Source organism: Melanostigma gelatinosum (genome assembly GCF_949748355.1).
Source record: "Melanostigma gelatinosum genome assembly, chromosome: 8".
Taxonomy (NCBI): Eukaryota; Metazoa; Chordata; class Actinopteri; order Perciformes; family Zoarcidae; genus Melanostigma; species Melanostigma gelatinosum.
In genome coordinates this window covers 11,920,769-11,946,165 of record NC_136641.1, presented here as the reverse complement: position 1 = coordinate 11,946,165, position 25,397 = coordinate 11,920,769, and the positions used below count along the sequence as shown (strand labels likewise).

General features: G+C 42.1%; 1 protein-coding gene across 5 annotated transcripts in view; it reads left to right on the top strand.

The window, feature by feature from the left end:
* The window catches only part of kazna (kazrin, periplakin interacting protein a), a 108,821-nt gene that overhangs the window by 67,256 nt on the left and 16,168 nt on the right, over window positions 1-25,397 (top strand). For all 5 annotated transcript variants that reach the window (XM_079273419.1, XM_079273421.1, XM_079273420.1 and 2 more), the window contains exon 3: window positions 15,423-15,614. In XM_079273419.1, coding sequence (XP_079129545.1) covers window positions 15,423-15,614 — 192 coding nt within the window. The remainder of the gene's footprint in view (window positions 1-15,422; window positions 15,615-25,397) is intronic.

Genomic DNA, 25,397 nt, shown 5'->3' with positions numbered 1-25,397 from the left:
ATGTAAACGTATCCACTTTATTACAATTTACAAGGGAGCTATATCTTAATCCACTGAGTGATGACAATATCCTGTGTTGTACTTCCTAATCCACCCATTATAGTGGAGCTTTGGCTTACTTTACTCTTTATGACTCCGCCTTACTGTAGTTGGTTCAAGTTACTCAAAGAATTTGGGTCGATGCGTCGAGAAAACAAACAAACAAACACATCAATGATAAAGTGTTTCACTGGCTGATCATAAATGCAGACCAAGATAAGAACACACATCTCAGTATCTTTCTTCGGCAAGTGTTTCGAGCTGCAGTGGTGATTTTAATGGTGCTCAAGGTATTCATGATACCACAGGTGTTGTTTTAAATGGTATTAGGTTACTGAGACCCTCAGGCAAGTCAACAGCTGGCAGACCTGTTGCTGTGCTGCCTGCCGGTGTTACACTACTACACACACATTGATGCTCACCTGCCTGTAAGCCCGCACCCAGGCTGGGCTCCTCCCCTCATCAGTGTGTGTGTGTGTGTGTGTGTGTGTGTGTGTGTGCGTATGTTTGAGTAATGTGGGAAAATGATTGTGACAGCCCCGCTGAGCTCCTCCTCCTTACCTAGTAAACCATTTGAGTTGAGGGGGAGGGGACCAGTGTACTGTATCATTGAAGCCGTGGGAGTCGCCTTGGACAGGTACACTCACAGACGGGAAAGACACAGCGGCAGCTCCTGGATGTATTTCCTGGTGTCAGCTTGGTTTTAGTTGGGAAAATAGTTTGAGGAAATGGATGTGCTTTGAGGGAAAACAGTCTTTATGTCTTTCCTGAAAGTTTCCAGTAAACACCTGACAGATCCTGGAATCCTGGAATCCTTTGGAAAACTCCCCTCGGAGGAGGGGATGAAGTCAGACGGGGAGCAGGGAAAGTCTGGTGAGTGAGTGGAAAAGTGCAGCGGCTTTATTAGGCGATAGTATGAGGTGAGTTTCAGTCCTGCACTTTCAAACAGTGGCACGGCAAAGGTGGCGTCTTCAGTGTCAATCTGGACTCAAGATCCCAGAAGAGGAGACATGTTTTGCTATTTGGCATAAAGGGTGACTCACGTGTTGGCGAGAGTCATGTCTGATCGTGGATCAGGCAGTCAGTCACCTGTTTCAGTGCTGAGCCGTTGGGAGACTTTAACCTCAGAGTAGTTGTTGAGTAGAGACTCCACCATTGCCTGGCGTTTCTGCTGCCAGTTGTCTTTAATGTGAGCTGAGACTCTTTCTCCAACTTGCATGCAATGAGCTGTTAATATGGGGATCTGACCTCTGACCTATAAAATCCAAAGATTGGAAAATATTGCAGTGATTCACGCTTTCCTCCTCTGTTTGGTACAGAGGGTCAATGAGTCAGATGAGTCAATGACTAGCTCACAGGCTTGGTTTCTGTTAAGTTTGTCTCCAAACAACAGTGTTTTCATGGTCATGTAAAGAGGCATTGTGTTTTGTTTCTATTGTAAACACTGTGGTCTGGGGTTGTTGGCTGCAGTCTTTAGCCTGAAAGCACGTTCTACATTCACACAGGGATTTTTCGCTGTGTAAGCCGGACTGGTTTCAGACTATTTTTAAATGAAAAGCCTTGAATTACAACATCTGAGAAGAGCTGCGATTCTGAGAACAACTGTTCTGTTTTCTACCTGCTACGTTTTCTAGAAATGTCATGCGCTAGCAACCCAGAAATGTGACATAAAACTGGTCAAACTGTTGTCTGTTGTTTTTCAAGCACGGCCTATGAATCCATCAGGCTTAACCCTGAGGTGTGGTTGTGACACAATTAGTGCTTTCGTATGTGTTCGAAGCAAACACCTGGAGGCTATGGATGGCTGTCTTTGCCGAACCCTCGCTATCCCAGGTGTGGTTATGTATTTTGCAATTGTGCTCAGTTACTCACCTTCCCGTCTCACATGTGCGTGGCAGCCTCTGTGATTACCGTTTAGGTAATTTGCGGTCGGTCTTTGCAAACTGAAATTGTAAAACATTAGTCGTGCAGCCGTTATTGCTTGTAACCATAGCAGCAGATTATATGTGATCATACCTGCTGTTGATGTCCCCCGGAGCAGAAAAACAGAGACGTGTTGTGGTTGTGATCTTCTCTGTGTTAAATTCACATCAAACATCAGTTCCTCCGCTCTGCCAGGCCTGCCTGTCCAGCAGACCATGTCGCATTACATTGCTCCTTTATGTCTCATGGCTGTCACTCAGAGAGCGAGAGAGAGAGAGAGTAGTGTTTCCAGATGAGTGATATGATGTCAGGCTGGGCTTAACACTGTGGATTAACACCTTCTGTGAACCAGGCTATAAAGCGGAAGCTTGGTTTCCACTGGGCAGCCTGTTACTGACGTGTCAGACCGACCTGACACCCTCTCGGCATCATGTGAGGGCTGTGGGTGTCCAAATGCATACTCGTGTCCGTCCGCGCATGTATGTCATTCAACGCACGGATACACGATGTGCATGCGGATCGCTTTTGACATCATAATTGCTTGAGCAGATGAGTTTGCCTTCTTCCACTGACTGTGCTGCAGGTGAATGCAGCGAGCGGCTGCCCTCGGGTGCGAGCTATAGTTTCTTCATGTCCTGGCAGACACGGAAGACAATTTGGAACGAGTTGAAGAAGATCAGCCGCCTGTCACAATCCAGTCAGGGATAATGGTGAAGCAACTGTAATAACCGTGAGGCGTGCTAAGTCCGATTTGGGAATACTTTCTAAGAGCGTGGAGTCATTTTGTGTTATAATAAGGACGGACTGATTGGAGCCTTTCCTATGTTCCATCCATCGCTCTCTGTTTGAACACCCTGGCGTCTAATCACATTTACTCTGAAGATTAATTTGGCTGCTTTGTCACTATCACAAATCGGATTCATCCCACTGTCGGCTGCTGTTTTTCAAACACTGCACATTCCGCCTCGGCTCATCCAATACACATGGGCGGATGACAGAACTTGCTCTGGAAAGGTAGCTCAGATTTGCAGTGACAAGACTTTTCAGTCTTGCGGCTTTATTTTACTGAAGCTGTCAGCAGATCCCCGCTCATTCCGGAAAAAACTGGGAACAAATGTAACTGCATTAGTTACATGTTTCAATCCCAGGATCTTGTTAGCTATCGCACGAGGCAACCGGGGTTGTTTCAGCACCGCCGCACTCTACGCCGTCCGCCAGATCATCATCGGCACGTTGGCTTGGCTTTTCTGGGTGTCAGTATTTATTTTTGGCAGCAGAGCAGGTTTTGTTGATGGGTTTGTTTGGTTGATTCGACGGGAGTGCAGGGTCTCAGTCACAGCGGTATAGGGGCCACCTCATTCAGGTACACAGACTCTGTAGGTGTGAACTCCACCGTTTGATGAAGTATCCATGGTGACACGGTGTCTGCCCTCCCATTTGGCCCGGACTATAAATAACAACAATGTTAGCCTTCGGCACCAAAGCTCATTTCTCAACTACTATATGCACACCAACGCAGATACACACACACACACACACGGCTGCTTTGTCACACATGTGCGCACACACATCCAAACACCTCTCAGCTAATCCGTTCATCCACCTCCGTAAATTAATGCAGTTGAATCTGAATAAGGTTTCTGTGCAGCGATTGGCTGGTCTTGCCTGGTCTTCTCGCAGAGAACTCTCCTCAAAACAGAGCTCGTTTGTTGTTCCAAACAGATCAGATATTGTTGCTTTGTTGTCTACTTGACTCCCACTCATGCACAACCACACTAATCTCTGAAAATAAGTGTTCATTTTCTTTGCAATATGGTTAGTAGCAACACCCGGGGGGGAAATGAGATAAACATAATAGCGCGATGTTAACATCGTGTGACAATGAACTGGGAGCCGGGGAAAGTGGATGTTACAGGCTAAATGTTGACAGCTTGTGTATTCACAAAGATGCTATTTCGTATCGTGGCTGAATGAATGACGTGTTCTAACCCGCACAGCTCGTCAAGCATAAGCAGCAGCAATTAATGCCTGGCCTGATGCAACAAATTAACATTCTCATCATGTTTGGTGTAAAGCTGTCCAGCAGAAAAGCACAAACTGTAGCTTCTTCGATATGGAGGAAGAACCGAAGTAAAGCACCAATTTATTAGCGTACCAACTCAGAGAGCGACGCACACATAATTAGTTACCCCCCCCCCCCCCCCCAAATAGGCTAATGGTGCATATTTCTACAATTACAGTATGCTAGAATTGGCTCTGTGTGTATTTTTGCAGCATTTATTTACCACCTGAATGAGTGCTAATACAAAATACTTGTGTGTGATAAATCGCACGGACCTACTAAGAAGATCACGATGAAGAATAGTTGCCAGCCTGCAGCCTCATTGTCACTTCTGTAGAAGGGCTGCAATGTTTGGCTCATTGGCAGTCTCTGACTCCCGCAGTTGTGTTTGAATGGCTTTATCCATCCGTCATTGTATCAGCTCATCTTATCCGAAATTCAACCAGTCTGTCCCTCATGACCTGAACAGCACGTCCTCCAGTTTCATGGAATCTCCGTGACGGAGAAATTCAAAATCCAGATTATCGGTCCGTCTGAAGCCTGAGAACGACAGTAATCTCACTGTTTGTACATCATAGACGGGAAAAGGACTTTGTTTTGACGGATTACTGTCAATTATATTATTATAATTATTATGATCAAGTATACTTATACATGCCAGAACTCTGTTTGTAGGTTTGTCATTCTGTCATCAGCCATGCAGGTTCTGGCCAGTGTGGCTGATACGACCCACAGACACACTAGAGGGTTTTAAGATCGTGAGTTTACGGTTCTTATCTTTCTCTCTGATAAGTTCTTTCGCTCACTGCCGAGCTCTGTTCTAACCCCACTCTAGCACAAGTTCAGCCCCCATTACTCCAAGGACCTGAAGCATGAAATAGGACTGCCAGCATGTGGATGTCAGATTCTGTGATGTTAGAGCGTCGACTGCTTGATGGACACTGGCTGGCTGGACGGGAGGGAGTCATGCAGGGAGTGACATCCTCATTTAAATGTCTTTGATGGGAATCAACGGCGACAGCCTCGAGTTCTGTGGACTTCAGGTTGTATTTTGTATGAAACAATTATTCGCTGGTACTGGGGGTTCCAGATGTGCTGCTTGTCTTTGTTTTATGTGATATATAATTGAATATTTCGTTTTGGATGCCATGTCAGAACAAACAAACAATTTAAGCTTTCAGTCATGGAAGCTCCTCGGGTCAATTTCATCCCAAACATTCGCTGGCATGTTAAGAGCTTCAGTGACATGCTTGCCTTCACACTGGTGTGCTCATCAATTCAAGCAATCCATCCCTGTATGTGTTCTCCTGAATACCAATACCTCTTCATCACTGTCTCCGTTAATAGGGAATATTAGAGTGTGATTTCTGTGATGGAGTGCCCCAAGGCAAGGTGTGTTTTTTCCCCCGGTTTTCATCAGGCGTGACCCTGTCATCTCCTCAGGCGACGCAGGGAGATTGTTCTGCTCATGAGAATTGACTAGCTAATCCAGAGCAAAGCACTCCCAGACAGAGCAGACACTGCCGGCTGCCTTCATCAGTCAGCGCTTAGGCGTTAGTACCGTCATGAGCCACTGATGAATTTGCTATCAATGGTCCATAAAGATGAGTGTGTGCGTGTGGGCGAGACGGAGACAAGCCACACTCTGACTTTTATTAATGACTACTGCATCTCATCCAAGATGAAAGACTCTATGAAATACGTTTTGGCAATCTGCCCTGAATGAGGTGTTCAGGATCTGATGTGAAAGTGTGCACACGTGCATTTCACAATTGCTGCCCCTCTGGCTGTACCCTCGTCGATGATCACTCCCTCTTTGTGTTTAACACTAAAATAATATTAAATAGCTCAAATCAGAGGCAGCCAGTTGCAACCCAAATAAAAGAAGCACATCAGTGTGTTTGCCTTTCATCTACTCATCATGTATATTTCTTAATGCCGACAATTTTTAAATGCATTCTAGAGAGTTTTTTGGGGAACACCAATCCAGGGAAGTCTTGGTTTCCATACATTTCTGTACTGTATGAAAATCAATCAGCAGATTCCTTGAAACTAGCTTGAGTCGTGTAATTCATCACTGTTGGCACAGTGCGTCTGCATTTATCTTTGCAGGTGTTACAGTCGTGTGGTAATGCAGTCTAAGTGCTGATTGATTTGGAAATATCTGTGCATTACCTGAAGTAACTTGACAAACAAATGTGCTGTTGTGGAAATCAGTGAAACTAAAAAGATGCAGTCACACACAGCACCATCATTTGCTAAATGGTAAGTAATGTTGAAAAGTTAATTCACTGGTGTGGTACTTTTAGGAGGCCAAATCTCCCGGCAGTATAAGTTACAGCCAAAGTAGAAAAGTTGAAAAGTGCATCATCATTTGCAATTCAGTTTGTCCAGTGAGGTTTTTTTTGTTGTTTGTCCTGAGGACACACACGGATTCCCTGAGGAATACAAAGGTCAGATAATGGCTGCTGTTTGCATACATGTCTGCAAAGGGCAAACATTAATCAGTATCCCATCATGCATTCAGCAATGTGTGGGGGTGTGCACATACCTATCCGTGTGTGTGTGTGTGTAGCAGAATGTTTCACATGAATGAAAATGTCTTACCATTCTGAGTATTTCTGCTGAGTTTAAATAAGACAGAAAATGTAATAAGTCTTAAGATTGACAGGTAATGCTCTTGAAATATAATGTACGTCTGTAAAGGCCCACAACACCATTGAGTGCACAGCATTTCAAATACCTCTCTGGGTCAATTTTCTAACATTGAATATTGTGGATGAATCCATGAAATTCATGTGCTTCCTGCAGGATTTAATCACTACATGGAAATAGAAGCGTGTCGGAGCGGGTGCATTAGCCTGGAGGCTGTCTTGCATGTAGTTTCCTATGAAGTAACACTGATTCTCACGGATTGTCATGTTATAGGAGTCTAGCTGGTAGTGCTGGCTCTGTTGCTCTTTGCTCTGTCACACAGATAGCCGGGTCGTAGATAAGCATGTGCATGTAGGGAATATTCTTTTACAGATAAATAAAATTCCTATTGATTTCATTGTTCGGTACAATATTCCAGTGCTTATTTTATTTATTTCACCACTGTAATGAAGCACTTATAGGTAACATTGTACAGGTTTTTGAATGGGGGGGGGGGGGGTAAAATGGGTTATGAAAAGAGTTCAATGAGCTCCACTGCTGCCCTGAACGGAAGCCCTGATGGGCTATTGAGATCGGAAAAATAATGCTGTGATCCATTTTCTGATCTGAATTGTTTTCTCTCCTGGGTTTAATGTGTCATCTTTCTAAGTAGGCTACCTTCATTTTTTGTTTTTTTTGGTGGAACTGAGGAAAACAATAGTTTTTCCAGGATGATTTTCTTCGTTACTTACTTTCTTTCACGTTCATCCATGAAAACAGATGACAAAAGTTTTGTCTGGTGAATTTCTTTGTTGATTTTAGGATCATTTTTAGTGGTTAGTGTTCGTGGTTGTTGTTGTTGTAATACTCGTTTCGGCCACTAGAGGCTGAAGTGCACCACTACCCCGTGTTCTCAATAGGACTAAAAGCATTCATGTTTTCGTCCAGATGACTTTAAATTTACATAACTTGCTAACACACAATATGCTGTGTGTTTCGAGTGCATGGAACAATTAAAACTCAGCTGTAAAACATGAATGATTTTAGTCTTATTCAGAACATGGGGTCGTGGTGCACTTCAGCCTCTTGTGGATATTACAACAACAAACATCTGGCCATACTCTTTTTTTTTCTCCACCCGTTTCACAGATGAGAACAAGAGGTTAGGAACTTAGAAAGATTATCCTGGCAAGACATTTTTTTTCTCACCTGTTCTTAAGTCACAAACACTGAAGAGAACAAACATTTTAGATTCGACTTAGAAAATGGATCACTAGGAATGTTTTCCTCACTCGCATCTGAGGGCTTCTGTACATGAGCGTTTTCAAATCAAGGATTTATTCATTCCTAAATATATTCAAAAGGAGTGCCGGCAAGGGTGAAGCTTTTAACCCAACATGGCATCTCCAGTGTGCTTTAAAAGAGAATCGGTTTGAATGTAATTATTCAAGCAGGGCCATGGCTTAGTTGCCAAGTCCAAAACAAACAAGAGGATGTGGGCTGTATCCTCCCGTCATGAAAGCACTTGCTGCTCAAATTCTTGACCCCGACTGCTCTTTCATTCACTTTTTTTATTTCACACATTCCTGATTCGGGTTGCTCCTTTGTCCTGAACATCCGTGGCACAAAATGCTCCGCATTCCACAGAGACTCATTCATCTTTGCTGGACAAATGATGGTCGTAAACCACCTAATGCTGCACTTCTTTACAGCATTGCCCTGTCATTAAAAACAACATTCTTCATAAGGATGTATGTGTGAAGGAATTGATTATGTTGCACTGTAGCTGGACTTTGTCTTCTGTCTCATGATGTGTTGATTTTGTCAGATGGGTTATTATGTTGCAGTATAACAACACATAATGTGTGTCTGCTCTATTATTTATACATGTTTAAGAAGCCTGCATACAGTATATGCACCCATCATATAGTAGCAGCCATTATCTGCTCTATACTGTGGCCTGTGCTGTATGTCCTCCCTCTGCAAGCTGGCTGAATAAGAATTGTGTGGGAACAATAGGCCCGTTAATTGATTTTGTCTCCAGTAACAGGCAAAAATTGAGCCCCGCCCCGTCTTTCCCTCCCACTCACTCTGAAGATGGAGAGCCAATCTAAAAATGTCCCTTCTCTAGACACTTACTGTCATTCCCTAACAAATTTCAACCTCCAATCCCGTTTCAGCCGAGTCCAATTCCAGCTGCCGCGTGGCCACTGGACTCTCTGACACATTGCTGGACATTTTGAAACTTTGGTTTCTGAGTCCTGCTGTCGTTGTCGAAGTGGGAAAGGAGGAGCTGGAAGAGGGATGAACTGTACAGGACATTAGCCATGTTTCCATTCACATATTGTTATGCACATTTTGAAGTATGGCATTATAAAAACCTGTAAAATGCATAAAGACTTTTGCAATTACGGGGAAAAAAACGTTTTTTACGCTAATTTGAGGTGGATTTTGCCTTTGTTGATGCGCTTAATGGATTAGGGTAACGCCTTCGTGGAATAAATTCTGATGTAGCGAATGATTAACTCACATGAGTGAGGGCTGTTTCGTTGTCAGCATCTTCTTGGATATTCCAATGACGTGTGAATGCTTGTCTTTGTCTCGGGACAGCATGAAGCGATGCCAAAAATAGCTGACATGAAAGCCTGATTAAAGCCCGACCTGACTAAACCCTGCCTAATTGAAACAAATTGCTGAAGACCTCTCTCCATGTTTTCTTGTAGGTGAGGTAGAATGAGTTGTTTTTGTTTCCCGTTCGCTACCTCGACTTATTCTACTCTGTTTACTGGAGGAGCCATCAAGCCTATAGCGCCCACTTCTGACCAAACTACGCTGTCGCCGAGTTTCTTTACTCCAAACCACTTGATGGAAATGCGAATAATTCACATTTGTTATTGTGCGGCTGCTGAGAGTGACATATAGACAAAGACAGACAGAGAGAGCCCATGAAGTGCTACTATGGTAAGAGATAGACAGATTACGATGTCTGAATATTCTTTGTGGACCCAGAAAAATAGCAGATTTGAAGACAAATAGCAGATTTGTAGTCAATAGGTTCACACACAGTAGCAAGAAGTCCAAATCTTTGAAAAACAGGCACGTTTTCTCCCCAAATGTTTCATCTGTTTTCTGCACCATTAAGTCCAGGAGATGACAGATTTGGGGTAACCAGAATAGTGCGGATATTTTGGAACGGTTTTATGACTCGAACATACCGAAGCAGTTACACGAAGGCTGCAGGATTATTGAGGAAGACAGTTTCAGACATTTTGCTTAAATCATACAAATAGGAAATGACACTGATCAGATTCATATTTCATTGTACCAACTGCATGTCAGCTGATGCACGGCCGCTATTATGCAAATGCATTCACATTTAAGCTGTCATTTACATCAGTGGCTGGGGATGGAGATTTTATTTACTGTTTCGATGAATCGTAATAACTGGCCTTCCCGTTTAGGCAATTGGAATGGAACGGAGGCAGAAATGGAGGGAGGGTCAATGAATGCACATATTTTTTTGCCAATCGAGTCGGAGATGTACATGGATGTTACAGGGTAACTACTGTGTTGGCTCGCTGCTCTCATACGGTCGTCTTTGGTGACAGGAGGCAGCTATTTTCAGCCAAAAAAAAACTAAAAACCTGACTGTACTGTACCCGCTCAGCACCAAACGACAGAAAGACACGGTTAGTGGCTAACTGGTAAACATCTGTAGAGCCAGGTTTTTATCTCAGGAGTTGATCGGGACCAAAACAGAGCTAAGGACAGTGGATATTAGGCCTGCAAACTTTAGACTGTTTGCTAAAGTTTGCCATATCAACTTCAGAGGTGGCGATATCTTCACAACTTGTTTTCACTGCCCCCAAGTGGCCAAAATAAATTGCAGTTTTAAACCCTCATTACAGGTTGCAGCGTGACATCCTGATTCAACTTCAACCTCCTTTGCTGTAGTAGTTTGTCCTCACAGTGTTCGTGTGCAATAAGAGGCTCTTCTCCAGATGAACTGATTTAGATGATTAGACATAATGGTAAGAAATTCCCCAAAAAGAGGGCTAGAAAATAGCTGAAATTGTAATACTGGATGTGTCCTATGAGTTCAATCTTAAACTGTCAGACATATGTGAAGCTGTCATTTATAGGAGCAGAAAACGTGCTGTCAGCCAGTGGGGAACAGGTGGTGTTGAAGGCTGAGCTTACAGCAGAGAGTCGGCAAACATCCAACCCTGATACATCCTCTCATACCTGCCAGTGCGGAGCTTGTGATGGCAACAGAGTCACACCTCTGAAGACCAAAACACAACCCTGTGTTGTCAAATGTTGTGTGTCCTCCTACACACTGACAGAAACGTCTCTATTTATATTTGTCTTTTTTTTCTGTTTTGAAAGAGAAGTTATCACGGCCAGAAGGGTTGCGTTCATAGTTGAGCGGGAGTGGAGCTGAGAACAGCCTTCGGTGAAATATGTAACATTTGATTGTTGTAGTGAAATGATTTTGTGAATATAATCTAAAAAAAACAAATGTATATTATTTTCCTCTCAGGGTTTCATTCTATTTTAAAATTCACTGAAACCTTTATCTAAGAAATGATCCACGGTCCAGGTTAATATAAATTGAAGTTGTTATTTTTAATGCTTTTTCCAGGTTATGGCAATTAAGTTACTTCAGGTACTTCATTCTTCCAGATCCCCCCATCAATAAAAACAGATGATTTTCATTACATGTGTTTTGAGATGTTTTCCAATGGAAATCTCTCCACCAGATGTGTAATTTTATGGACTTAAATCCGAAGGAAAAACACTTGATGGATGTCCAGTATCATAAACACCTAGAAAGCTGTGTCTAAAACACCCACTGCTGGATTGAATGTCCAGCAGTGGACACAACCTACAGTGGGCTAACCCTCCTTGTAGACACTGAAACACACTTCATTCAAACTCAAAAACAATCAGCTATGTATGCAGGCAGTCGACTCGAAGTCGTTGTAGAAGTCATTCCATACATTCTTATGAAACTAAATTAAACTCACCAAGCTGTCCGCCCTCATAGACTTCCATACAATCGTACTTCTTTTTGCAACCAGAGGAGTCGCCCCCTGCTGGCCAGTAGAGAGAATGCAAGTTTAAGACACTTCCGCATCGGCTTCACTCGTCAGAACCGGACGTTGCCGTCTGGATGTAGCAGCGGTTTGTGTACAGGTAGTACACAAAATGTAATACCTTTCGACAAGTAATAACATAATTCTGTTAATTTGCATATACAGTACATAAGCATGCTAAGTTATAAGCCTCACGAACGATGGCAGACGTTGCAGGGAGGAGTCTCTGTGGGAATGAGCTGGAGTCCTGCAGGGGAGATTGCACTTATCAGGAGGCTCCCACTCTGACTGTCATCTGTAATGCGGAGCTGCTATGCATGCTTCTCACTAACCTGGAGACGATGCGGACGTTGAAAAATAGGTGGCTGTCTTCAGCCCCCTCCCCCTCCCACCCCTGGGACTGTCTTATCTAGAGAGCCTGCACAAAGCTGGAGGAGACAATAACATATACCGTATCTGTTCCCCCTTCACGCTCCCAACTAATGGCAGGTCACCTTGCATTTCCTACCATAGATGTTGCGGGTCCTGTTGCTGGCAAAGTGAACAAATTTAGCCATCTGGCTGCAAACTGTTTTCCCTGTAGACCACCAATTTATATATTTGTCTGCTGCGTATTCTCTACATCTCACAACCTGTACGGTATGCACAGTTTGTATGTAAAAATAGGATATATAATATGTTTTTCCTGATAGTTTTGTGGTGCTATTACACTTCCTGGGTTAACATATATGTCATTACGTACACGTCGACGCCTCAGTCTCGTCCTCTGAGTGCCGTAGGATTGATCACGCTCTTAGTTGTTTGTTCGTAAGCGATTAAAGGAGACAGAGCGTTTCAAGCAGATATATTCAGGTATATTCAGAATAAGAAATCCAAAGTGTTTTAAGCCTGTAAGTATATTTTAGTAGAAAGCCCAATTACAAATATGAACCTGATAATGAGCAATGTGTCCCATTTTAGTTTTTTTTGCAGTCAAAGTCAGTGAGAGTCTGATGTCATCTGGGCAAGTTATCATGTTGCATGATAACAAAATGCTATTTTTCTTGGTGTAGTTTGGACCTCGAACGGTTCATGTACCATGTTCCTTGTCTGTGACTTTGTTGATATGGTGTTTATTTACACTCGTGTGATGCCCCACAGTAGGAAGTTTAAAATCACACCTGAGCAGATTGCAATAACAAGTCTAGTTTCCTCTCTTTGCTGCGGTTGGTTCATTATCCTTCTACGGTGATCAATCTCACCGCTGGGTAAAATGTTTCTTTATGTTGAAGTTGTGGTTATTACAACTTACTGTGAGAGGCTTCAACGGCTTTATACTTTACATTAAATTTGTACTGGTGACTTTATTTGCAATTTTTTTGTAAACATGTAGCCCTATTTATCAAAGAAGCAACTTTATTCTAGAAGGGAGTGTCATTCAAACCATAAATGTTGGCCAGTATTTATGGCTTGCTATAGAAGATTAAACACACATTTTCAGTGTCCTTTCTCTTTATTTATGACTCCCCGTTTTGCTGCCATTGCACAATCGATACATGCAAACTAAATGAATCAGTAATCAATTGGAGTCTGTGACCATGACAGGATTTTTAAACAGCGATGAACTGTGTCTTGCGGTCGGTGGTTTACAGAGAGGGCCAGCTCCTGGTTTGCCAATAAGGGTGTTGCTGCTTGAGTTGCTCCGTAAAATGTGGTTCTATTACCAGGTCCATTAAGTATACCTCTGTGTAATGACACTCCACTCGCAGACGTTTTTCTCTCGACCCCTCTCCTAATAACCCTTTTTACATTTCATTTTCGTTATTTAGCGGGCAGCTCTTATCCTCAGCCACTTACATTTAGTCAGTGAACATAAATTAAAGGACTCAAAAGCCCTGGTAGGCAGGTGCACGTCGTACAAGCAGGGAACCGGGGTTAAAGGTTCATTTTAGTTCAGGAAAGGCGAGAGCTAAAGTGATCCATGTGGTGTGCAGGAGGGAAAGACGGGAGAGTAACAGCAGGTCTGCTGTAAGAGGAGTGAGAAATGAACTGTTGGTGTCATGGCCGAAACACAAGATTAAACACTGCCTTTGTGAAGCTGATCTGTTTTACTTCAGGTGCAATATCTTAAGTCCTTGTTTGTGATACAAGAGAAACACTCCCTGTAGATGACAGACAAAAGCCTTTTCTTTTATAAATAATAATCCATCTGTGGTTCGGACCTACAATCATCCTCTTTGACTGACACACTTGCACTTAAAACATGACCACAAATCAGAAATCCTGCTCTGGGCGAATGCAATGCTCTCCTCAGCTTTTTTATTTTACTATTCAGAGTTACTGTAGGTTGTTTCTAGTGTGACCCGTCACAAGATTCAATATTCAAACCTTAATGGTCATATGCACAAATAATTAGCTGCACTACACGGAGACATTCTCATTTACTGTCCTCTCTGGGATATGAAATAACAAAACCTTACGAAGAGTGTCTCAACTCCAGTTCATTTTAAGAACATTGGACTGTCATAGCCAGGCATTGTTTGATGGTAATGTAAAGTTCACTGATGGTGTAACAATATTGAAAGACACCACGCAGTATTAAATGGGCAATAAGGGCGAATTTATCGGATTATTTCCACTGATGCTCCACAGAATGCAAAGCAGATGAATTGACTGACTTTACTGAAAGTCTGTATTCTGTTCCTCTCACTGTGCTTTGGCATATTTAGTCTCCTCTTCTCAGTTCTCTCATTCATCTCTGATGGGTTTTATTTATTTCTGACAGTAATATTGCGGCATGCGATGTGAGAGTGTGAAGTGTAATTTATGCGAGGCACTTGATAGTGGAGCCATGCGAGATGGGGCAGTTTCCCTCACCCCGCCCCTCCAACCCCCTGCCCTGAGGGGGCGTGAAATTGAGTAGAATGGCTCCACTCATCCTTATATGAATTCCTCCCCATATGCTCCACCTAGACAAACTCATTCAATGTGCAAAAATGTCATATTTTCAGATTAAATATTTATTTTTGCAGGTTTGACAACTTGAAGTGTGACATCTTGTCTGTTGTGGCTTGTTTTAAACCCGAGTGAAGTCCTCTCTCTGATGCTGATTCTTTGAAAGCGCTTTGAACCGTTTCCAGTGACTCAAATTGTGAGGAAAAATCTATTTGTCTCCGCTGTTGTTTTCATTTTGTTCTTTGCGTCTTTGTGCCAATGAATGTGAAACGAGCCTCTGTTGTTTATTTATACTTCATATCAACAGGCAGCAGCAAAGATGAACTTAATTATTACATCAAAGACTTGTCTCTACTCATCTACTGGACCCCACTCTACCCATGTGACGCTTATCCCGCAGTCATTTAGTCAATGTGATGTAGTTATCTCAATTACAAATGAAACCATGACCTCCTATGGAGATGTTAAATCGATTTTCACACATAATCATCTCTGCGGTGGTGTAGCTAGCCCAAGCTGACGCACCTCTGTAAGATTGAGATTGGATTCCAGTCTGCATATGAGGCTTCTCTAGCAACTGGAATTAAATTGTTACTTTGGTTTGACAAACTGATTTCACTGCTATGGTTGTCTGGCAAAATCAAAACCACACACATTTACACCAGGAATACACTGGGCCGTGTTTTGATGTCGGCTTACTGAAGCTCTGTTTTGTCTCTGGTGCGTTGCAGTCCTGCTGCGTGAGGAGGTGGCCCAGCTCCAGGAGGAGGTGCACCTGCTGCGGCAGATGAAGGACATGTTGAGTAAGGACCTGGAGGAGACCCAGGGAGGCTGCTCGGCCGACGTGCTCTCCGCCACCGAGCTCCGCGTGCAGCTGGCCCAGAAGGAGCAGGAGCTGGACCGAGCCAAGGAGGCTCTGCAAGGTAAGGACCTCCATAGTGAACACGAAGCTGTGTGTGTTATTTAAAACACGAACAGTTTTATTATTATTGAATATGGATAATGACGCTGCAAGAGATCGAAGGCCAAGAGTATTAGTGGATAATGTTATCAGTTTCCAGTGGTACCTGAATGGTAAAATAATTGAGTATTAAATGTATTAGTTAATTATGTATTTGAAATGATAAACCGTTCGAGGATTAGAGTTAGAGTTAGCTACTGCAATGTCCCTGCTTTGATGCTGGCTGTATGGGCAACTTTGTTGCATTTCATGCTTTCTCATTGTCCCAAACATCTTCTGAAAAATAAACGATTAATTCCAACCATAGTGAATAAAAAAGGCAATTTCCAATGTACTTTTTCATGATTTTCCCAACTTGTGGAAGCCATTTGCTTTAATTTAACTTGAGAAGATGTCGAAACATTTACTACTTTTTGAAATAAAATCAAGTCTATTGAAGTTATCCCAACGTAGTCAATGTTTTTACTATTTTGTCAGGGACAATTCTCATTGATCAACACAAAAAAGGAAATCTAAAAGTGAGCTTATAAAATACATTTTCATCCGTTGTCCTAGATGTCAAAATTGCACCTCAAAACAGAATATAAAAACATTACTTATGGAGTTGACATGTGCGAAAGAGCTTATGAACAACCTTAAAACTCAGATTTTATAAACACAACAACCTTTTAGGCGTGACTGTGAACATTGGAAGTATGCAAAGCAGAGTGAAGCAATTCTAGCTTCCTGCTCACAACATTCTGTCACCGTTTTGCTCCCAACTGCTTAACATTGTTTTCAGTTTGCCACTCAGAGAAAACCCGCTGCTTTTTGCTCCTTAAGGCTTGAAATCGGTGCATTTTTACATGTTTAATCTTAACATGAGTGTCTATAACAGCGTGGTTAATGCGCTCCATTCGTTGCATTATGGCCATTAGCATGTTTTCTGCTCAAGAGAGCTTTAACTTTTCAAAAAAATGCCGCTCCACGCTGCAGGCACAACACGCAGCTCTGTTCCCACTCTGCACCGCCCACATAACCTGATGTAGCCTACGTACAGCACACTGTACTGCAGAAGCTCCACCGTATCACGGCTGGAGGCTAATATAAAGATGAAGGAAGATGTGATTCAAAAACATATGTGAACATGTCTGCATTAGCTTCACCTAAACCGTACAAGGAGACATATTCAAGACAGTATTGCATTGCTGCACGCATTCAATATTTGATTATCAGAGCAAAAACACAGACAACACACAGACTTCAAAGGTAAAAGTTATGTGTTGAAATGGTCGGTAGACTTCATTCTTGACTTGTAATATTCTGATGAAGACTTTCTACTTGAGCTGGCGTTGTCTTGTCCCATAATAACAACTGTGCTCTGTGAACTAGTCATGATTTCTATATTTCAAGTTGAAAATGAGTAACCTTGTGACCAGAGGAAACACAAACACTACATTATGAAAAGAGTGCACCCTGGATTATCTGATGAAGTACCAATGTGTCGTACAGATTAGGCTGGGCAATCATTCAATATGAGAATTTATTGTCATTCAAGAAATCATATTGTGATGACATCACATATCGAGATTTCGCGATACACAATTACGTCATTTTCAATTGATAAAAACAAGCACAGACTAACTCAAAACTCTCTGAAAATGTAACGTGAAATGTTTTCAGGGAAATAGCATTTGAACATTGAAATTGAGTTTATGCACCACACTTTACATTACCGCTCAGTTCACTGAGAAATGTGAAAATGTGATTTCTTTTCTTGATGATTTCACTGAACACAGTTAATACTCACTATTTGTATATACAAAAATAGGCTTTACCGTGTTATTTCTTATGGACTATTTAGTTCTTGAATCACCACAAAACATACATTATTGTGATTTATATCGTTATGGAGATATGAAATGACTTATATTGGGAAAAACCATTTTGGCCATACGGCCCACCCCTAGTACAGATTTCTCACTGTGAATGACTAACAACCAGCGGTGCTCTGTGTCTGTTAATTGCATGAGTGTAAGCACAACGGGACTACACTTACATCGTGCCTTCATATTTGCACAGGCCAAAGTAATGAACGAGTGCTGCTGAGCAGTGCACAGTCGATTGCAGGGCATCAAGCAAAGATGTCATCAGCGTGGCAGTGAATCATTCTTTTCAAAGAATAATCGCCCGTGGAATGAGGCAGAGCACAAAACCGCCATTCGGTATCAGACAAACACAGAGAATGCTGTCAGGGGATTTTGTTGCTGCGACGTTTCACTTGGCACTTGCGGCCTACGATTCTTTTCCGAAAGAATTGAACAAAAACAAAACAGACTGGGGCAGAGTAGAAAAGAGCAACACATCAAATGAATACGTATCTCTTCTTGTGATGTTTGACTGTGTGAACAGACTGCACACAGGCTCATACAGTCAATTGTATGACTCAAAGCCTTTTAATGAAGGCCAAAGCCTACAGGGCCCACCAGGCACTGACAGCAATCAGCGGCTAATGAAAGCTTTATAGAGGAGGACTTGGGTTGGCTTACGAGGTCCAGAAACGTTAAGCAGGGTGGATCTGGTCTGCAATTAGGATGGGGTATGTGGGAGGACAACAGGAAATTGTCTGTTGTCATATTTAACTTTGGTTCTGTTGGAGTAGGTCCAGAGAGACAAATTGACTGTGAACTTGAGTGAGAAGACATTCCTGTTGCCAATTTTTAGTTGTTTTCGCTCTTACAGCTTTTTTTTTTTATACAAGCAACAGAGATGTTGGCCGGGTGAAAAAGAATGTACATTTGCATTTGGTGGGGAAAGCAGCAGGATTTCTGAATTATTCATATTTTTCATTGTTATTTTCCACATGACCTGGCCTGTGCAGCAGGAGCAGGTTCCTAGCTGTTGTGTTCGTCCACGGTTGTCACACTCCTTCTTCATACACTGACACTGGGGCTCACTCAGACTCCAAGGATACCTTTTTTTTTTAAAGCTTTTTGCAGTTTAGTTTGCACGTGGTGGGTATCGCCTTCACACCAAAAGGCGAGACGCGATGCATTTTACAAAGAGGGATTACAGCACAGCCTTTCCTCAAAGGCATGCACGGTGTTGACTGTTGTTGTGCGCAGCTGATGGAAGCAGTTGTGTTGATAATAAGAGAGTGCTTGAAAGAAGCGTTGGCACACTTATCACTTGGCTAATTGCTGATTAAAATGTTTGTGATGGTTGATTTTCAGCAAAGTCACAGACATTGTCGCTTCCCCTTTGATTCTCTTTCAAAGAGGGTTTCAGCTGCTGTTTAACAGTCAGACGAGCACTTCGTGACTCATTTTGTAAATCTCGTTTACTTTTGAAATCACATTTTTGTTTTATTGCACACATTTGAATGCACATTGTATTACTATTACAGTGTTATTTAAGCTATACTTCAGACGTAACATTCAGTATGTATTTGCAATAAATCACGACGAGTCCAAGTCCGAGTCTTGTTTAGACTGGATCAGAGAAGCAGAACCTGGTCGGGTATATTTCTAATAATCCTGAAGTGCTCAACAGTCTTTGTCTGCTGATTTCTTAATAATACAGTACAAAAAAAGACTCATTAGTTGGAAATAGTTGTGTTTTACAGTGACTACAAAAGGCCTAATGTTCTTGTGAATACCTCATTAACTGCAGCAATTTGTGCTGCCAATTGATTGGAGGCGAGATGTCGACTCTATTTGATATCCAGCCGTTTTCACAAGGCGGGCATATTGTGAACATCCCACCAGATGCTCTGGCAAAGAGTTTTTCTCAAAGAATGAGAGCAATGTTTGCAGAACTTAAGCGCCCTGGGTGTTTTTCATTGAAGTGCTACCGTCAATTATTGTGAAGCAGACTATCTTGGTGTTTGTTTTTTTCAGTTTTCATGTGTTTGTTTTCCTTTGGTTCAGCTTTGGCTGAAAAAAAAGCAAAAGGCTGGAGTGATGAAGAATAGCGTGAATGAAAAACATCATCCCCTTCTCTGCTCTCTGCCTCTCGAGATAATACCTGTTTACTTTGGGAATGGTTCACTCGGTTTGCGGGTAAATTACGTGCAGATTTTCTGGTGCCTATGAAGAACGCAGAGAGGAACACTGCTATTCAGTCTTCTATTCTTCATTTTGTCCCTCGCCGTCTCCCTCTCTCTGCCTTTTGTTTGGGGTGATGCCCACACCGTTTCAATGTGAAGGCCTGAGCTCGCTCCCACTGTGTGCCAGACATGAGCCTGTGAGCACTATAATTGTAATCGTGGGTACTTGCCAACCTCTCTCAATTGCAGGTTTTGTTAAGATGCCTGTGGGCACTCGGTCCCACCCAAGAGCTGCCGCTTGAAGTCATTTCATCTTCACCAACGTGAAAGTACACAAATGATGATGAACTGAAACTGTCTTGGTGATCTTGAAAGCCTAAAGTGACGGCTAATGCAGTTGGACTGTTCCTTAAAGGTGTTTACTCGACTCTTATTTAGACTTCCTCGTCGTGTATCTCGTGTTCAGTGAGTTTTATAGGTATAGCTGGCCCTCTCTGCTGTTTTTAATTAGCTATTTCTGATTCAGCTAATTACTATCACTGAGGGACTCCCAGTCAGTCCACGGCTCAAATAAAAAGCGGCAGACAGGTATCATCACAGCACAGTCTTCCTGCTCTGTTTAGTGTCATTTCACGCTACACCGTACACAGAAAGCAGCTCTGTCCTTGACTTCAAGGCCTCTTCCTTCACTTGGCATTTAAACACCAATACACAGACACACACTCTCATCAGGCTACATTACATCATGACATTAAAGTCATTGCAGCAGAGTTTTAGTGGTGTCTTTTATTTTTAAACAAATTAAGAGTTTTACATTTTTTTAAAGACTACATTTTCATTTTGAAAGTCAGAAAAAAATCCTTCTCAGTTTATTCGACTAATGTGTTGTCGCAAGTCTTTTGTGAATTATTTCTCATTGCTGGCAGCATCTTCATGACAGCAGGTAATGAGGATGGTTTCGCTGTTGAATTTGCACCTCAATCTATCGCAGTGGCCCCCTAGTGGCAATCCAGTGCACCTCAGTTCGACAAAGAGACATTTGTGCCAGCACAGCTGACTCACATGGTCTGCACCTGAAAAATTAGGCTCTGCCCCTTTTAAAGATTGCAGCGCCAGTAAATGTTGTTTTGGAATCCAGTGAAGACAGAGAAGTGAGTAATGAGCTGCTGTTACAGGATCAAAGTGTGATCTTTTTTTTTCACTTGATTCCCTGTGTCAGTTCTGCTGCTTAAAGCTGAAATAGCTTGTGCACACACAGATCACATATCACATTTGTAATGGCTACCTTCCAAGCTGTGCATCAATTTATAACGAAGGTCAAATGTCCTGGCTGAGGTTTGTAGATTGTAGATTATTAAAACAGTCATTCATTTTAATGAACCTGTTACATATCGCCATGCCAGTAAAGAAGTCCGATACAGTCGTAAGACAACCTGCTACAGTGCGGACTGTTAAATAGCACCATTGCAGATACCAACCTCATGCAAGCAATGACTTTGTTTTTTTGCTGAGGAAGTGAGGAGGTGAGCACACTGTGCAGCTCTGAGGCTCTGACTTCATTATTCTGCTGGCAGATTTAATGTTCCAAACCGTGAGCCATGGACTCCCTCCAATGAGCCGATGTCTCTTTTGTTCTCGCCCCCAAATAATTATGTTAAGAGCCGACTAAAAGCCTGTCCCTTCTCTTCAGGCCTGAAGTTATACGGAGTAGCATCAGTGTGGAGTGGTTTCATTCACTGATGTGAAGAACATAATTGTCTGGGGGGGGGAGTGTGATAAGTGGGACTACCTTTGTGACCCTGTCGTTGCAGGTGAACTGAACTTGGATAGCTGCCTTTGCTAAAACACGAGATTTAGTTAATTGAAATGCGTAAACATTGCATATGCTACGGAATATAATTCTTCAAAGGCCCCTGCATTGTTGGCACACACTCTTGTTCTTTATTTATCCATCTTCCTCAGTCAGAGACCAAAGAGGAAAACCTGATTGTTAGCGCAAGTTGAAAACAGAAAGGCATGAATGTTATTCAGCTGAAATCACGGCTGGGATCTTGTTATAGTTGCACCATAATAGATGGGGCACACCAGATAATGAGGGTTGTTATTAAACCACAGAGAAGCAGCGAGCGGGGTGTGAAATACGAAGCGCGGTGATGGGTGGGAGCCGCAGTGAACAAGATGGCTGTTTGATTGTCTTTCTTTACAATCAAGCATCCCATCGTCTTTTTCCTGGCACTGAATAATGTTTGATACTTGATTATCTCAGCAATTACACACAGAGTATCCGGCCTTGTAACATGTAATGTGTTTTGAAGCGATAGCTCACCGAGCCTCCCTGTAGGCTTGAAAAGCAGCTGGTTGTAAACAGTTTGTAGTTTGCTGCTTCACAAGCAGCAGCAGCAGCATCAGCAGCAGCTCTGGTCAGCTTCAATTCATGTCACTCACTAAAGGAGTTCCTGTTGTGGCATGTTTACACATACAAGACATGTCTCCTCCTGCAGTGTGACTCCACTGAGGCAAATTATACCGTCTCAACATCGACCAGACAAACAACAAAAAGAAACGAGACAAATACTCAACACAAATATGACTAATTGAGAGTACAACTGCTCAATTAGTAACCAGCTCCTCAACTTCCCTTGTAGCCTTTTGCTATCCTGACCACCATACATCCAGTCATTGTTTATCTATGTCTACTTTAGATACAATGTACATGTATGTCTCTCTCTCTATTCAACCTATGTATTTATCGATACATTTATTTATTGAAAGTATCATTTATTCGTTCGACATTTTGCGAAATACGCTTGTTCGCTTTCTTGCTGGGAGTTAGATCAGAAGATTGATACAGCTCACCTGTCTGTACGCTAAATATGAATCTGGAGCCATCAGCTTGTTAGCTTAGTTTAGCATAAAGTGTGGAGGCTAGCCTGGCTCCGTCTGTAGCAGCTCTGAAGCTCAATAATTAACATGTTTGTTTAATCCTTTAGAAAACTAGTTTCATGGGGTTATGTGAGTTCCTTGGCCGGCCGCAATAACTTCCTTGAGTCGTGCCGTCACCCTGAAGTTGCCAGGCGATCATCGGAGACTCCTGTGTTTCCAATTTCTGTGCTAAGCTAACAAGCTGCTGGTTTTAGCTATAAATTTATCGGACATGAAAGTGGCTTCAATTTTCTAACTCTCTCAGAAAGAAAGCAAATGAGCATATTTCCCAAAATGTTGAACTAATCCTTTTAAGCCGTTTTGAATACCAAAGTGTCCTGTGTAGTAACCAGTGAGTCGGCCCACTCGGTGCAGGTAATGTACACCCTCCAGTTGCAAAGCGACCTAGAAGAGCCCAGCAGGCTTTTAGCCCACTGCAGTAGTCGATGCAGACATTAAACTACTTTATAGCACAAGGGCTTTGGTTAGTGGAGACCCTTCATGTGGGGAGCTCAAAAACACTTATGCAGATTTTTATAGAATGTCAGGGGCGCATGATACAGGCAGGTGTTTTTCTTTTTAGCATTCAGCAGTGGGAAAAGTGGCTTAGACTTCTGATGGTCAATGTTTGTCCTGATCTGCTCTTCTTCTGCTTTTAGTATCTGGATTTTAATGCAGGCACACACAATGTTGCACAAAGACCACCATTGATGTGCATTTTAGAAATGGAGCAAAACCAGATATGATCAAAAAAGTACCCAAACACACAAACTATATTCTCGCAATGCATGACAAGACAGAAGAAAGGTGCTTGCACGGATATCATTCCTCCATATTCAGACTATTAAATTGAAGCATCTCCAATAGCTTCCTCTCCGTGTCTGCCTCCTCCTCCAGCTCCACACACTTTAGTTTCAGCTCTGTATGGTTCCCTGGTGGTCCCCTCTAGTTTCATCTGGTAATAATTCATGGCGGCTTGGACCAAGCCACGGAGTATATGAGTCATTAGTATGACTGTCAGCAGGAGGAGACATGCTACAGCTTCCCTAGCTCACCTACATTCTTAGAGACATTCAAACCACAAGCTTCTGAAGTTTTGCTGGCATAAACATCACGCCTGCAGACCAAACCGATGTTGAATTATTCTCACACAGCACCATCAATGCATCAGTCTGTAAATGCTAAGCTCATTTGGTTACAACACACAGCAGATGAGAAACAGATTGAATGCAACATACTAACAATTAACAGTGATGCGCTTGTTGCTAGCTGTACATGTCTGGTTACCAACAACTATGCTTCAAGGCCACAATATTACATCACGTTTTGGCATTCTGCACTAATAAATAACTGGAAGAGAACTGGTGTTAACTGCTTGTGCGTGTAACTGTGATTGTGTCCAAGCTTTGTTTGGAAGAAATGCAAACCAAGCTTTTTCAAGCACAGCTTAGAATAAAGAAAACCCAATATGCACCTCAAATCCCACCTCTTTTATATTGTTTCCATATTTACCTACTTCCCCCTAATCACACCTCCCCTCACACACAAGCACACACATGTCATAGCACCGCTAGCTACACCTTCAAATTTGACAGGTGACCTCTGACCTTTGGTTACTATTAAAACCTGTTACGGAAGTGAATGGAAGAAAATGTGTGTGTGTGTCTGTATCTTCAACTGATAACAATAAAAGAGAAACAAGCTTCAAAGAACAAGTAGCCGCTGAAACTTCTTTTATATGAGATCATATAAACCATATAAAGGTCACTATAAAGCAAGGATGTGTGCATGACATGTACATGTGTTCTTCACATATCTTGAGAGCAATTGTCATGTGTATTGATTGCTGTAACAACAAACTTTATACTTTGATATGTAACTTTTGAACTGAACAAAAAGAAAATCTAATATAAGTCACGCCCATTTTCTAGATAGTTGTTCTGCAAATTTGAATTGTGTCAAAATCTGGTTTTTTTCCGCTACTCCTCCTGAAAATGTTGAGCAATTGTAAATAAATGTCGGCCAGAACACACATTTGTTGTCCTGTTATTGATCAATACGATTGTCCAATACAGTTTTACCAAAGCTGGCCCCTCCGGAACGCTTTGTGCTATTGCACCACAATAGATGGATGCAGATATGATGTGTGAGTGACCATGACACATTTGATGCCGTTCAGCCAAAGGATGGGAGCAGCAGCATCTTCTCACTATAAAGCAAGGAACTGTTCATTCGATCTACATCACACACACACGGCACTGCAGTAAATATCAACAATTTATATATTTACAATATAAGACAATGTATTCCATAATAATATGATAGGATATATCATACAATGAAATACAGTATAATATAACATACCGGTAATGTAATATAATACAGTAGCAATCGAACCAATCTGCCTATCTCTCTACTCATCCTATTTATTGATTTATTCTTTCTTTCAGCATGTTATAGCCTACTGTTTCAGTCATAATTACCGGTAGTTGTGATTTTATTGTCATATTTGTTTTCCTTGGGCTATGTATCTTCTTTAGTCGGCCTATACTGCTCCAATACTATCCTTAATGAAACATGAGGTTAAGGTGATGCTTGTCGTCACACATAGTGGTAATGCTTAAAGTGCTTTCCTGTGTCATTTGTAGCCTATGTAATGGCTTTGTAACAGATTAAGTTTTAAGTAAGGTAACTGCGATGAGCCCAGGACCGTCTTTGTTCAATAAAAGTGCTCATAATATGTCGGTTATAAATGGTAAGTAACGGTACTAGCGTGAGCTGTGAATGGACCCTTTT